At 44.5% G+C, this 13,278-nt stretch overlaps 1 protein-coding gene across 1 annotated transcript in view; it reads right to left on the bottom strand.

The window, feature by feature from the left end:
* Positions 1-13,278, bottom strand: part of FREM1 (FRAS1 related extracellular matrix 1) — a 684,067-nt gene that overhangs the window by 51,559 nt on the left and 619,230 nt on the right. Inside the window, exon 31 of the mRNA XM_069238818.1 lies at positions 4,482-4,631. Within this exon, the coding sequence (XP_069094919.1) occupies positions 4,482-4,631 (150 nt within the window). The remainder of the gene's footprint in view (positions 1-4,481; positions 4,632-13,278) is intronic.

The raw sequence follows: 13,278 nt of genomic DNA, 5'->3' as shown, positions 1-13,278 counted from the left end.
AGAAATGCTGCATTTAGAAAGATGTTTAAAGGTACATAGTTAAAAGATAGTTTGGTGGATAATATTGAGAGGATGGCATTACTGGTACTGTAAGTCAGCAGTGATGAAAGACGCTGTGGGGCAGACTTATGAGAAGTGGTGCTGCACCCGGTGCAGCGCTACTTTTCATGCGCCCCTTAGCAACCCCTCAGACCACCATGGTAGCAAAGTATTTAAAATACGGTGCACCATGGCGGTAGTTAGGGTGACTAGCGCCATCATTTTTTACGCTAGTCCGGTGCTTTGCAGGAAAATTATTACCTTAATCCTGCAAAGCACCCAGAGGCCCACTGTAATTAATGGAAGCCTCTTTTTAATGCCTGCACTTAGCAGGCGTTAAAAAATGCCGATAAAAATGGCACAAAGGAATCTCACAGATTCCTTTGCACCAATTTACGACCCCCCAGTGCCGGAACGCCCCCTTGAATGCATTATGCCGGGCGCAGGCATAATGTGGCACAAGGGGTTACAAAGTGGTGCAATGCAAGCATTTCGCCACTTTGTAAATATGGCACGGTGTGTTTCCCCTTCCAACGCCACATTAGCGTACAAAAATTACTGCTAATGTGATGTTGGAACGGTGCAAGGCCAGCATAAATCTGGCCCTGTGTACATTAAAAAGCATTAGATTCATGAATATATCCTGCAAAATGTGCATTTATATGGGGACACTGCTGACATAGGGACACGACTGAAGGGCATTGGTGCACAAACACAGAATTGTAATGGGATTGGTTAATATCTCCTTCTTGCTTGAGAAGAAATGCTTTTTAGAGAAATCTGCAAAGAGAGGAGAGAGAGAGGATGGCTACAAGTCAGCGGGCAGCGAAATCCAGTAATAAGGTACAAGCAAATTAAAAGACTGGAGCCATAATGTCGCAAGGGGTGGTTTGGGTATGGCTAGAAGATTATGGTTTTGCTGAGCGAAAAAAAAAACTGGATTTTGGCCTGGCAATTTAAGGATAGTCATTTCATAGTTTTGAGGACTATGACAAGTAGTATGTACAGGGATGTGTTGTTGGCACATAACTAACCAACTTGGTGACAATAGAGACATCTACATCAGTGTTAGAATAAGTGGGTCTTATTGCTGAACCGTAGTAAGCTTGATCATCTGATTACAATGGATCGATCACATGAGGCTCCTTTTTCTAGCAAGGTGACCTGGCAGTCTCCATTTCACCATGGAATTGGTCCTCTTGTGGCATAAATTCAGTTTCTATTGGAGATTTCTGTCTTTAAGTGACTTGTATTGGTTCCTGTCTTCTTACACAGGCATCCATGGATAAGCATGCTCCTTTGTTGGCTCAGTGGCCAATGGTTCCTTTGGAGGCTATTATGTTTAGAAGCTTTGGATATCTAGGCTCCAATATTTGAGGCCATAAACATTGGTCGTTCAAAAACCATACTCTGTTTTCAGGCTTTTGATGTTGACATTTTTGGCATAACAATTAGGCGAGTGCTGTGTTTCAGAATCATTAATGACATACATTTAAACATCCATAACAATGACTTTAATTTTAGATTATTTCGAGTTTGAGAATTCTAAAGTTTTAGGGTTGATTGATTGATTTGGGGAGTTGGGCTTGAATTGCAGAGTAAAAGGTTCATCCTGTTTCAGCTACTTATGTGTTTTTATGTTTGTTATTTCTGTGCCAAAATTGGCACCTTGTTGCCAGAATTTATGGTGTTTCAAGTTTTGTGTATGGTGATTCTCCTTGCAAGCACAAGTGGAAAGGTTTTTCCTGAATCTTTATTCCAATTGCCTGGTCCTATTTTAGGATTTTGAGAAGGTACTGGTTCCCTGATCCCCTCAGTGCTGCATTCTTTGCTGTTATATGCTGGTTATTTGCCTTCAGACTCAGTGTGGCTTTGAAAACTGGGCACAGCTCGTGGCTTGAATCTCCTGCAAGTACTGCATTATATGATATAATTTGCAGGCAAATACTGAATAAACATCTGATGTTTGTCAGCAGTCAAGAACCAAGTAATAAAATTGTCTTCAAATCTTTATTTAATTGCAAAACCTGAATCAATCTGTTTTGTAGTGCCGAAAAGCAAACCCAATTAGTTTATCTATATCTGTGATTCAACCAATGCAAGGTCTTTCTGCCAGACAGCCTATCAGCTTCTACCAATCATTGGCCACTTGTTGAAAGATTGTCTCACTGCAAGGCGTGCCGTTACTTGAACTACAGATATGAATTATTATGAAGAGGAAACTCGAGTTTTCTAAGGGTTACAAGTGGATGATCATAAGTTGAGGACAGAACACAAGATTTAGATTGAAGTGGATTTTAATAATAAAATATAGCGATTGGCAGAATTAAGACTGCATATTATATGCTGACCAGGTGCCTTGAAAAAACGGTAAGGCCACACAAACATTTGTCGGCTAGCTGTGAAGATTATCCGAAGGCAATTTGAGACAAATAAACATTGTGAAGATACATTGATCAAATTTGTTTCTTTGTGTTCTATAACAAATGGATGGACTATGATTTAAATAAATTATTGGATAATTATGAAAAATATTTTGTTGGTATTCCAGCACCTCCAAATTGCATCTAATTTTATTGATAGTCTCATATGACCTGGTGCACTGCTCTCAAATTTCAAAAGCAATCAAGTGAAGTTGAAGGTTCTCTTCATTTATGTAGTTTTTCCATGAAAAATGTCCGTCTTTGCTGTCATACAAAGGAATCTGATGCTGAAATTAACAATCTGAATACAAATCTTAGCATAAAGCAGTATGGAAAACCAGTTAACATTACAATGACATCTCATTTAAGACATGCTGCTGGGTGACATGCACAACTGATGAACTTTTAAAGAAAAACATGGGAAATTTCCCACCCACACAATACTCGCAGAATTATGAAAAATTTTCCTCTGCAAAATGTTGGCAATCTAGCCCACTGAAAGTCTTTATGTAAAACAGGTTTTCGAGATTAGCACGATATATCTGATCTAATTGTTTTTGCTAATATGGGGCCATACCTTAAATGAAGTGTACAGTGGACATATAGTCACACTGACCTAGTTTTTCAGCTTGTTGTAAAGTAATTGTGTTAGTTATTGGGTTAATTAAATCAGAGAAGCCCAATGATACTAAGGTCCAGAGTACACGTAGACCGTTAAATTCCGATGTGTGAGCAAACAAGTGTTATCGCACATGTTGGAATTCTGAGTTCTGTGGTCATTACTGCACCACCAATAATTATACTAAGGTAAATTTGTGCAGATCACACCTGCCAAAAGTTACAGGTGTGAAATGCCTCTTAAAGAAAGCAATGCAAGTGTAATTTATAGAAGTAGGCACTGAACTCTTCATGTTACGCCCCATTTTCTGAAACTACAGTTATTTACTGCGCACGGTAAATATCTCACATTACAGTGTCTGTATTTATCAGGTACGGTAAATACCACACCAACATCCGCCCAACTTGTAATGAGGCCTGTGTTTTGACCTTCTAATATATAGGGCGCTGTTAGGATGGTAACAAAGGCATACATGTTTTAATCAAGCTACTTTGCTTGACTTAGCTAAAATCACTTTACATATTTTCTTTCTTTTGTATTCACTGCCTCTTTTTAGTACCGATCATACTAAAAAAAAAGGCAGTGAATACAAAAGAAAGAAAATATGTATTATTTTACATTACTCGTTGATTCAATTATCTGATCCCCACCAAACCTTTAACTCACTGTTTTCCCATTTCCTCTACGTCCCTTGTCCTTTTACCAGTCATTACTTATGAAGTGTAACCCAACTCACTGAGTGGAGGAGAAGCAAACTAGTGCCCACTCCAGTCTCAGTGGAACAGCGAAAGAAAGACTTGACAGTTTCAAACCAGGGTCCTTCTTTCACCACCAGTTGACAAACTGGATTTTGAAGAGGGGGCAGGGATCCTCCAGACTCCTACTATGATGTGTGGTTACCTATGCCTACACAGGGCCCTTGTGAACCCATTGCGAAAGGAGCACTGGATGGAACAATAACTGCGCTACCACTTTCTAGGTGACACAGTTAGGTTGTCTCCCTTAAACCTATATACCCTGTGTCTGTGTTGGTATTATGACATGAGACCAGACGCACAGTCCCTTGCAAAGTTGACAGTGACACAAGGGTGCAAAATGTGTGCTTGTGCAATCAATATTACAGATTGGGCTGCACAAGTGCATTTGACCCTTTCGGTAATAAGAAAATAACCGCGGAGAATCAGAAAGTAGGCACTAATGCCTGCTGCACACCTCCTTCCCCTGAGGCATTTCCTGTTATCCACCCTTTGAGAATTCATATTTTTTAAGAATCCAACAAGGGGTGATGGGTGTTTTGAACCAAATGAAACTTCCGCAGACATTTTGCTGCTGAAAGAGAGGTGTTGCTCTTCAAGATTGTTCTACCATGTTTTTCTTCCAATGCAGATCAAAAAGAATACCTCCTCTGGGGTCCACAATTTTCACCACGGCTTTTGTTCTGGTGCCAAGAACAGTATTCACAGGAGAGCTCAGCACCACTTCAAAGATCTCTTCGTCTTCCTCTAAGCCGTCGCGGTTAATTGCTATGTTCCACGTCTTGGTTGACACCCCTACAACAAGTAAACATTTCAATTACACGTTTAATTACCATTTCATTCAGCATGGTGAGGAGAAAAAAATACATCAATTAGCACGTCTGAAGCCGGAGTGGAACTGTCGTGCACCTTACCGGGCCCCCAAAGTACCAAGTGCCAGCCTGCTGTTCTTCTAGTCCCCGGAAGACGCTGCACGTGCTCCTTGGACAATGAGGCCTCGCACAAGCACGCGCTGGACAAAGAAGGCTGCTTAGAAAAGCCCGGTTTGAAAACCGAGGAGACCTGCCTTCCTTCATTTCAAATGTCAAAAACAGCAGTGGCTGGGCACCATTTGAGGCTCAGAGTAATCATCCCAGAGCTGCAGCAGATTATTAATTCGGGGGTGACCAATGAAACGCTGAACCAAATTGGAGATGCTGGAAGCAAATCGGTAGCTGAGCTCAACAAAGACGAACGTTTTAACAAAGCGGAAATGGCGCAGTTTGGACAAAATTAAGCATGCAACGTGTGCACAAAGCTTTATCATGCTAAAACAGATGGTCGGTGCTGCAAGGGAAAGAGATTTGTAGAAAGAAGGACACGCTTTGAAGGTCATTTAGTGAAGGAACAAGCAACATTGAAACATTTCAAGCATTTCAGAATTCAATTTTGCTGTTTTACAGTCCAGTAAGATGTGAAGCAAGGGCATATTACTTCCAAGTGTATCGAGCGAGGCCAGTACCTCATTGCCGCTCTACCCACCTCACTACAGCATTAGGGTAAATCAGAAAAGAAGCAACCATTCCATACTTGTCCCAAAATCATACATACCTGATTCTTCTGTGTTGCTATATTTCAGCCAAAATGCAGCATGCTGCTTTGTATCTAGTTAAGATCCCTTCCTTTTTTGTATTCTGAATCCTTCAGTTACATTTTTGTGCTTAGCTACAGGCAGCTTTATCTGTCTGAAAGACATCATGCCATTAATTCTTTAATAAATTACAATAAGAAACAGAGAGGGGGCTTTTGGTCAGTCCCCTTGAGACATTGGCGTTGCATGTATTTTCATGCTTTGCCATTTCTGGGCTGGGTTGTCTGCGAAGGACATGACTTTAAGAGGATGGTTGTATAGTCACATGTGTGCCCTCATTTGGCTCTGGTGATGAAACATGAAGTAGTCCCTTTGTGAAGTCTGCAGATGGGACTTGACCTGTATCATTTATTTGAGAGAAACTACGCACCACTAGCATGGGTGTCCACAAAAGGTTTTTTTCAAGGGGGAGGAGGGGTGTGGCATAATACTAACAGGGGCTGTGGCCGTACTAGTGCAGGCAGCATAACACTACAGCGGCTGTAGTGTTACGCTACACTGTGAGCCTGCACCACTCCAGGCTGTACCTAAATCCGGGAGGGGGGGGCAAGCACCTGGCCTTGCCCCCCCTTGCGGATGCACATGACCGCTAGACACATCTTATTTGCGCTTTGATTTGTTCTATTTGTTTGTCATGATACCAACTTGCTGTATTTTAAACTTAAACACAGGGTGCTACAACTTAGGCCCCACAAACATATTGTACCAACAGTGTTTTTAGATCTCTGAGCCTTCATCATCTTCTTGCACATACCTCTCACTGCCTGCACCGCTTCCTGTCGCAACTCTGCCTGCCCACACCACACCTTGCCTGCATTCAGGCCACACCACTCTGAATCAATACATCTCCTTACTTGTACACCTGCCTAACTCTACATCTCCACGTTCCACTCCCAGCCATCAGCTCTCCCTGCCCATATAGCTCCCAACCTGCACCCATCCAAGCCCTCCCCTCCTTCTGTCGACACTTCTCCTGGCCCGCTCCTCTTCTTTGCTGTACAGCTCCCTGACACAAACCCTCTATGCCACTAACTGCCTGTGCTTGAAACTATCTGCACCCAGCTCGCACCTTTGTCAGCTGACTTTGCCAGTCAGAACTCTCCAAGCCTGCTCGTTTTTCTCTGACTACTCACTTTTTCCCCTGTCTGCATGTTTTCCTGCTCATACCTCTACCAGACTTTATCTCTCTCCCTCAGCCGCAAAAAATGACGCAGCAGAATTGTTCAGATTCTACTGGGTAATTTTTGCAGTTCCCCTAATGGAGGCATGTCCACTTTGCATGCATTATGCATGGTGCCTGCATAATGTGGCGCAAAGTGGCTCAAAGCATGCATTGCACAACTTTGTAAATATGGCGTGGTGATTTTTGAAGCCTAACGCCAAATTAGTGTAAAAAAAACACTAATTTGGCACAAGAGCTTCATAATTCTGGGCCTAAGTATGGAAGTCAGTTCCCTAAAATGCCAGGGTAGTGGAAGTGACATCACATGCCATTTTAACCCAATGACATCGCAGGAAGTGATGTCAAATGATCTGTGACCCACTGTCACTCTCTCCTCAGCTGTCTGCTTCTCAGCTGGCAGTCTCTTTTATTCTCTATTTCCATGTTTTACTGAACTGGTGCTGTATTTTTCTCACCCTACCGCTCTTTTCTCCATCCCAACTGTCTTTCTCACTGATATCCTTCTAATATCCTTATATCTCACATATCTTCCACTTTCTCCCATGACCTTCTCATCTGCTCAGTCATTTTCACCTCTCGTTCACTTATCCCCACCACCATTACTCCCTTATCTCTTTCTTACCTGTCTCTGTCTCACTGTCCATATCTCTCACCTTTCCTTTTCCAATCTCTTTCTCTGTTTTTTTTCCTAACCCGTTTTCTTTTCACCACTTTCTCTCTTTAAACTGTATAACCACTCCCATTCTCATTTAGCGCTGTCACTTTATCACCATTTTCTCAATTTCTCCCTTCTTTTGGTTGTCATTTTCTCACCAGTCCACGTCCACACCTCTCACTGCTGTATTTCTATCATGTCTATTTGTTTGCGCCTCTCACACCTGGCTTCCCCTCTGTCTGAGCTTTGTCTCACAGTATTGTTTTCAGCACCCCGCTCAACTGTCTCCTCAGCTATCTGCTGCTCCTTCTCTTTGAGTTGAGTCTTTCTCACTAGTCTCTCACCTCACGGTTGTCTATCACCGGCTGTCCCTTTCTCACTTTTCTCACATCTGTCTTACCTTACTCATCTGTTTCCATCTGAATCACATCCCTCCTACTGGCATCCCCTCTCACTGGTCTTCCCCTCTGCCTGGATCTTGGCTGACAAATTGTCACCTGTTAGTACGTCTTTCACCTAATACTCTCAACTGTTAAACTCTTTCACTCATGTCTATATCGCTCACACCCGTCAACTTGCTCTGATGCATTTTTAATCCCTCTCTGTCGCTCTCTCTCGCACACACACACAGACACACACACCAACATACAATCAAAGCACATGCACACACACACACACACACATACACACCTATGCACGTCTTTGTATTTATCTAATTCATCTTTCTGTGGTGTCTCCCTGGTCTACCTTTCAATATTTCCCCTCATTGCCCCCTGTAGTCTTTACCCTCTCCCGCACCTCTCTCTCATTCTCTCTCCTGTATGCCTTGCTTCCTTCTAATGCTAGAGGCAGCAGGATGTGGACAGGCATGTTTTCACTGGGGTCCACATACCATATAGCTTCAGGGCACAGAAAGTAAACTTGGCTGCCTGCAGCCTTGTTTAACTTCCCTTTCTACCCATACCGACTCTGAGGCCAGGGGTCGCAGGGGGGGGAAGCCTAGGGTTGCAGCTGCGACCTCTGGCGACCCCTAAATGACATCCATGGCACCAAGGTCTGTGACTGCAGTATGGGGATAAAACTGTGGCATTCAGCTATCAGAGCTCTGTACAACTGCAGCAAAGGCAAAAAAGCCAGTGGCAGATCTAGCTGCTTGAACAAACATTTTGACTGAAGGCACGAGGCCTGAAACACAGATAAGCACCAGAATGTTGCCATAGAGTGATTGGTCAGGAAGTGAAGGCAGACCTAGAGCTGCAGCAAGATGCGGGTCTGCAGAATGGTAGGTGTTCCTTGCTGAGGGTGAGATAACATCTGCAGGTATCCCTGACATTGGTATGGCCATGCACAGAGGGGTCATCTCTGAGCTGGTGTGTCTTCACATCTGGTGTTATTGTGAGCGTTCTTGGCATAACATGGGCATCACTGGCAGTAGCAGACTGGGATGCCTTGAACAGGCAAGGCAGAAAGATCTTTGGGTGTCTCCACACACTGTGAAAATGAGCTCTGTGTAAGTGTGTTGGGTGTCCAAATGGTCAGCATTTGTTTACATGGAAGACTGCAATGTAGTTGATGCAACAAAGTAAACATCCTGAACAACCCAAGTTACCCAACATTACCAGATGGTAATTTCACCTCGGCTCAAATCCATTGCCCCACCCTGCGGTACTAACCTATGGCGAGATTAGTGCCCCAGCTGGAGTCAATGAGCTCAACAGCAGAGGCAATGTGCAGATGACATTTAATCCAAATCAAATCGTCACCGTTTCCAAGTGACTGACCTCCGTTCCACTCACAAACGTCCTCATGTTCTCCGCTAAGAGGTGACGGGGGCATATTTACCAGAAATTGTTGCATCGCTCCCGATGCGCCACTTTCCTTGCGCCCCCTGTAACCCCCTAACAACACCCTGGTTGCACTGTATTTACAATACGGCGCACCATGGCAGTCACTACCACAATAGTGTCTACATTTTTGGTGCTATTGTGGCTCTTTGCTGCACTAGCGCCAAAATGTTGGCACTAGTGCAGCAAAGCACAGGGAGGCCCATAGGCCAATACAAGAGCGTCACTTTAAAGACTGTAATGGGCAGGTGTTAAAGATGATGAAACAAATGGCGCAGTGAAATCTTGTAAATTTCACTGCACCATTTTTTCAATCCTCCCTGTGGAGGAACACCCCACCTTGCAAACATTATGTCTGGCGCAGGCATAATGTGGTGCAAAGGATTGAAAACGCAATGCATGCATTTAGCCAATTTGTAAATATGGCACAAGGAATGGCCTACTTAGTGCCACTTTAGCGTGAAAAAAATGACACTAAGGTGGTGCTAAAAGGTGCTACGGGCTTGTAAATCTGCCCCTATATGTGGGAAAAGCCCAGAAAGTGCAGTTGTGTACTATTCATAATCCAGTATTGAGCACAAACACCCTTGCACACTCATTATTGGATTTTCATCTAAGTTCAGAATGATAGCCTTTGTATTTAGTCATTATAATAAAGAAGAATTTGGTTGCATGCAGTGAATGGCACTAAATGGAGCCGATTTCCACCCCTAAAGCCTTTAAAGCAGCTCAACAACTGTGCCTTGGCCTGCCAAGGGTAATGTTTAGTGCTCCCCTGACATAATGCCCTGGTTACTTACCGGTAATCTTCATTACTCTGAGTCCAGGTCTTCCTTGTCACAGTATTTACTCAATGAGCTTTGGCCTCCATACAGAAACTCCCAAGTCAAACAAGTTAGCATACTAGCTTCCCATCCCTCCAATATGGTTGATTTTGCCTTCCCCCTTTCTTATATAGAAAGGAAGTCAATCCCTCTCACCTTCTGTTTTCCAAAGCATCTAACACAAAAGTGAAGTCATTCACAACAGGGCAGGGTGGGATGTTATCCCATACTGTTGAGACCTGAACTCGGAGTAATAAAGATTACTGGTAAGTAATCAGAGTTCAAGGGTCTCAAACCATTTCTCACTGTTACAAAAGTTACAACAACACTGTCCACCTTCCTGAAATTCCCTGTTCTGGCAAGGTAAACCAGTAAAGCCCTCTTCACATGGAATAGGTGTAACAAGGCCTCATCCTCAGACTTAGGATCAGGAAACAACACAAGCAGCACCACCTCTGCTGACCTGTGAAAATATGAAGATACCTTAGGTATGAAAGAGGCATGAGCTCTCAAAATCACCTTACCTGCCAAAATCCTCAAAAAAGTCTCAGACCTCAGGAAAGACCCCTACTTCCCAATTCTCCTGCCTGAAGAGATGACCACCAAAAATACTTTAAGGGTCAGAAATGTCAAGCCTACTGACTCCAAAGGCTCAAACAGCTTCCCTGCAGGGCCCTTAATACCAAAGGCAAGTCTCACGAAGGAGCTGCTGCCATTGGACTATGGCCCTCAATACGACCCTGGCGGTCGGTGGTAATTTGGGGAAAGGTACTGCCAACAGGCTGGTGGGACCTTTTCCCAAATTATGACATTGGCGGTTTGGCTGAAGCCAAACGGCCAATGTACCACTCTGTCCGCCACAGTGGTAATGGTCGCTGGCCTGGAGACTTCGGTCTCCAGCCAGGCGGCCATCACAATCCCACACTCGGGATTATGACCCTGCCTACCACCATGGTTTTCGTGGCAAGCATACCACCACGAACCATGGCGGTAGGCACTATAGGTGTCAGGGAATTCCTTCCCTGGCACTGATAGTGATCTCCCCCGTCCCTTTCCCATAGTCCTCCCTCACCCTCCCCTCCCTCTCCTTCCCCTGCACATTTACACACCCACACACGCACACATACACACTCATACACACACGCATACCCACATCCACCCACGCATGCACACATACATACCCACACACCGCAACACACACCAACATACATTGTCACACACAACCATTGACAACACACAACATACACGTACACTCACATTCAGTCATTCACGCACTCATTCAACGCGACTCACACCCGCATGCACGCATACAAAAACAGACACACACATCCCCACACACACACAACACCCCCACACACGCATACACACCCCTCACCCCCCTCTCCTGTCGGAGAACCCGACTTACCTGCTTGCAGGGGGTCCTGAGGCAGGTGACGGGGCGTGGCACTGCTGCCAGCAACAGCGTCTGCTAGGCCGTATCATTGCTCATGATACGGTTGGCGGTGTTTTGCTGGCATGGTGCTGCTGCTGACAGCAGTGCCACCTTACCGCCGTCCGCCGCCATAACCGTCAACGGTATTCCACCAGCCTTCTGGCGGAATTCCATCTACAGTCATAATGTGGGTGGGCGGCTGGTAGCCACGGCGACGGTATGTTGGCTGCCAATGTTGTAATGAGGGCCAATGTCTTTTAAAAGAAAAGGATTTTAACAATCAAGACACCAAAGGCTCTAGATGATCAAACAGAGGGATTTTAAATGCTCGAAGGGCTGTCCACTGAGCTCTAATAGTCGAAGTGGCCAATCACAACTCAAACCCATCTGACAACAAATCAAGCACTTTAATGGGTTCCACATCATCAGGGTCAAAACCCTTCTTCACATACCATTTCCCAAAATGTGCCTAATGCTTGGCATATGCTTTAATGTGGAAGAGTGTCTAGATTGCTGGGTTAAATCAGCCACCACAGTAGAATAACCTCTTGCCATCAAACTCATCCTTCAACAACCAGGCCTGAAGGTGCATTGCCTGAAGCATGGTGACTGGAAGCTGGGGACCCATCAGTGGATATGGGTGACATCGAATCTCCCACTGTGGCTGAACTACTAATTCTAACAACAGGGGAAACCACAGGTGCCTTTGCCACCCAGGAACAACCAGAACCACAGAGGCTTTGTCCATTCTAATCTTCTGTAACACTTTGGGAGTCAATGGAATCGGGGGAATTCATACCACAGCCCCTTCGGCCATGTGAACGACATCGCATACAGTTTCGTCCTTCTGGCAAGTAATACTTGTGTCAAATTGTGGAAGCTTGGCATTCTCCTTTGAGGTGAACAAGTCTATCCTTGGGAACCCAATCTTCCTTTGTAACTGCAGGAACACATCCTTCAAGGACAATGAACTCATCAAAGGAAACACATGACTGAGTCTGTCTGCTACCCACTTCTCCCCAGGTAAATAAATTGCTGTTAGAGGTCCTGTCCTGCCCAGCTGCAAATATCCTGACTCAGTCAACTGAGAGACTGGACCCTGCAACCCCCCTAGTGATTTACATATCTCATGATCACCCTGTTGTCTGTTTGGACCTGCCGTAATATACTATGGGGTATTGCATTCCATGGTTACTATGGGAATGAAGAGAGTCACCGGGGGTTCTGAGAATTCTTGGTGCGAGATACCTGGAATCCTCAGAGCCAACGGAGGTCTTTCTGTTTGTGGGCTCGGTCTTTTACCTTATCGCTTGGATACGGAATTAAGTCATCGTTCCTTTATATATTTCATCGGATGGTGTGATTAATACTTATATCGAGGACATACTACATTTTGGTACAAGGAGTGGGGCACTGTTTCGGGGAGCTCACTGATGAGAGTCCGTTTGACCGTTGGGCTTTCTTACCGAAGACTTTAATGCTGAGTGGGAAAGTATCAACTTCTGACTACCAACTGCTGTCTGCAGTGGTGAGTTTTTCCCCTATTTGTTCGTGCTAACTGCTGCCGTCTACCCTGGCTTTCTCATTTACTGCTTGATGGCAGTTCTTCATGCATACCAGAATTGTTTTGAAGCTACATTCTTCAGCTTCTGTTTTCGTCATTCCAGTGGATTATAGCTGGATTGCAACCCGACTATCACAAAGCTCTATTTCACTGCATGGCTAACTGTGAACTTACTTTTTCAACGGCTGTTCTTCACGCGCACCTGGATTTCCTTTTCACTAGTCGGGCGCTGGTGCCTCCTTCATGATTTCTTGAGTGATTAACGTACTTACGCTGTTGTCGTCATACGGCAACCAATTGTAATGGAATC

Source organism: Pleurodeles waltl, chromosome 1_2 (genome assembly GCF_031143425.1).
Source record: "Pleurodeles waltl isolate 20211129_DDA chromosome 1_2, aPleWal1.hap1.20221129, whole genome shotgun sequence".
Classification (NCBI taxonomy): domain Eukaryota; kingdom Metazoa; phylum Chordata; class Amphibia; order Caudata; family Salamandridae; genus Pleurodeles; species Pleurodeles waltl.
Note: the sequence above shows the minus strand (reverse complement) of the source record. Positions and strands in the feature narration are given on the sequence as shown.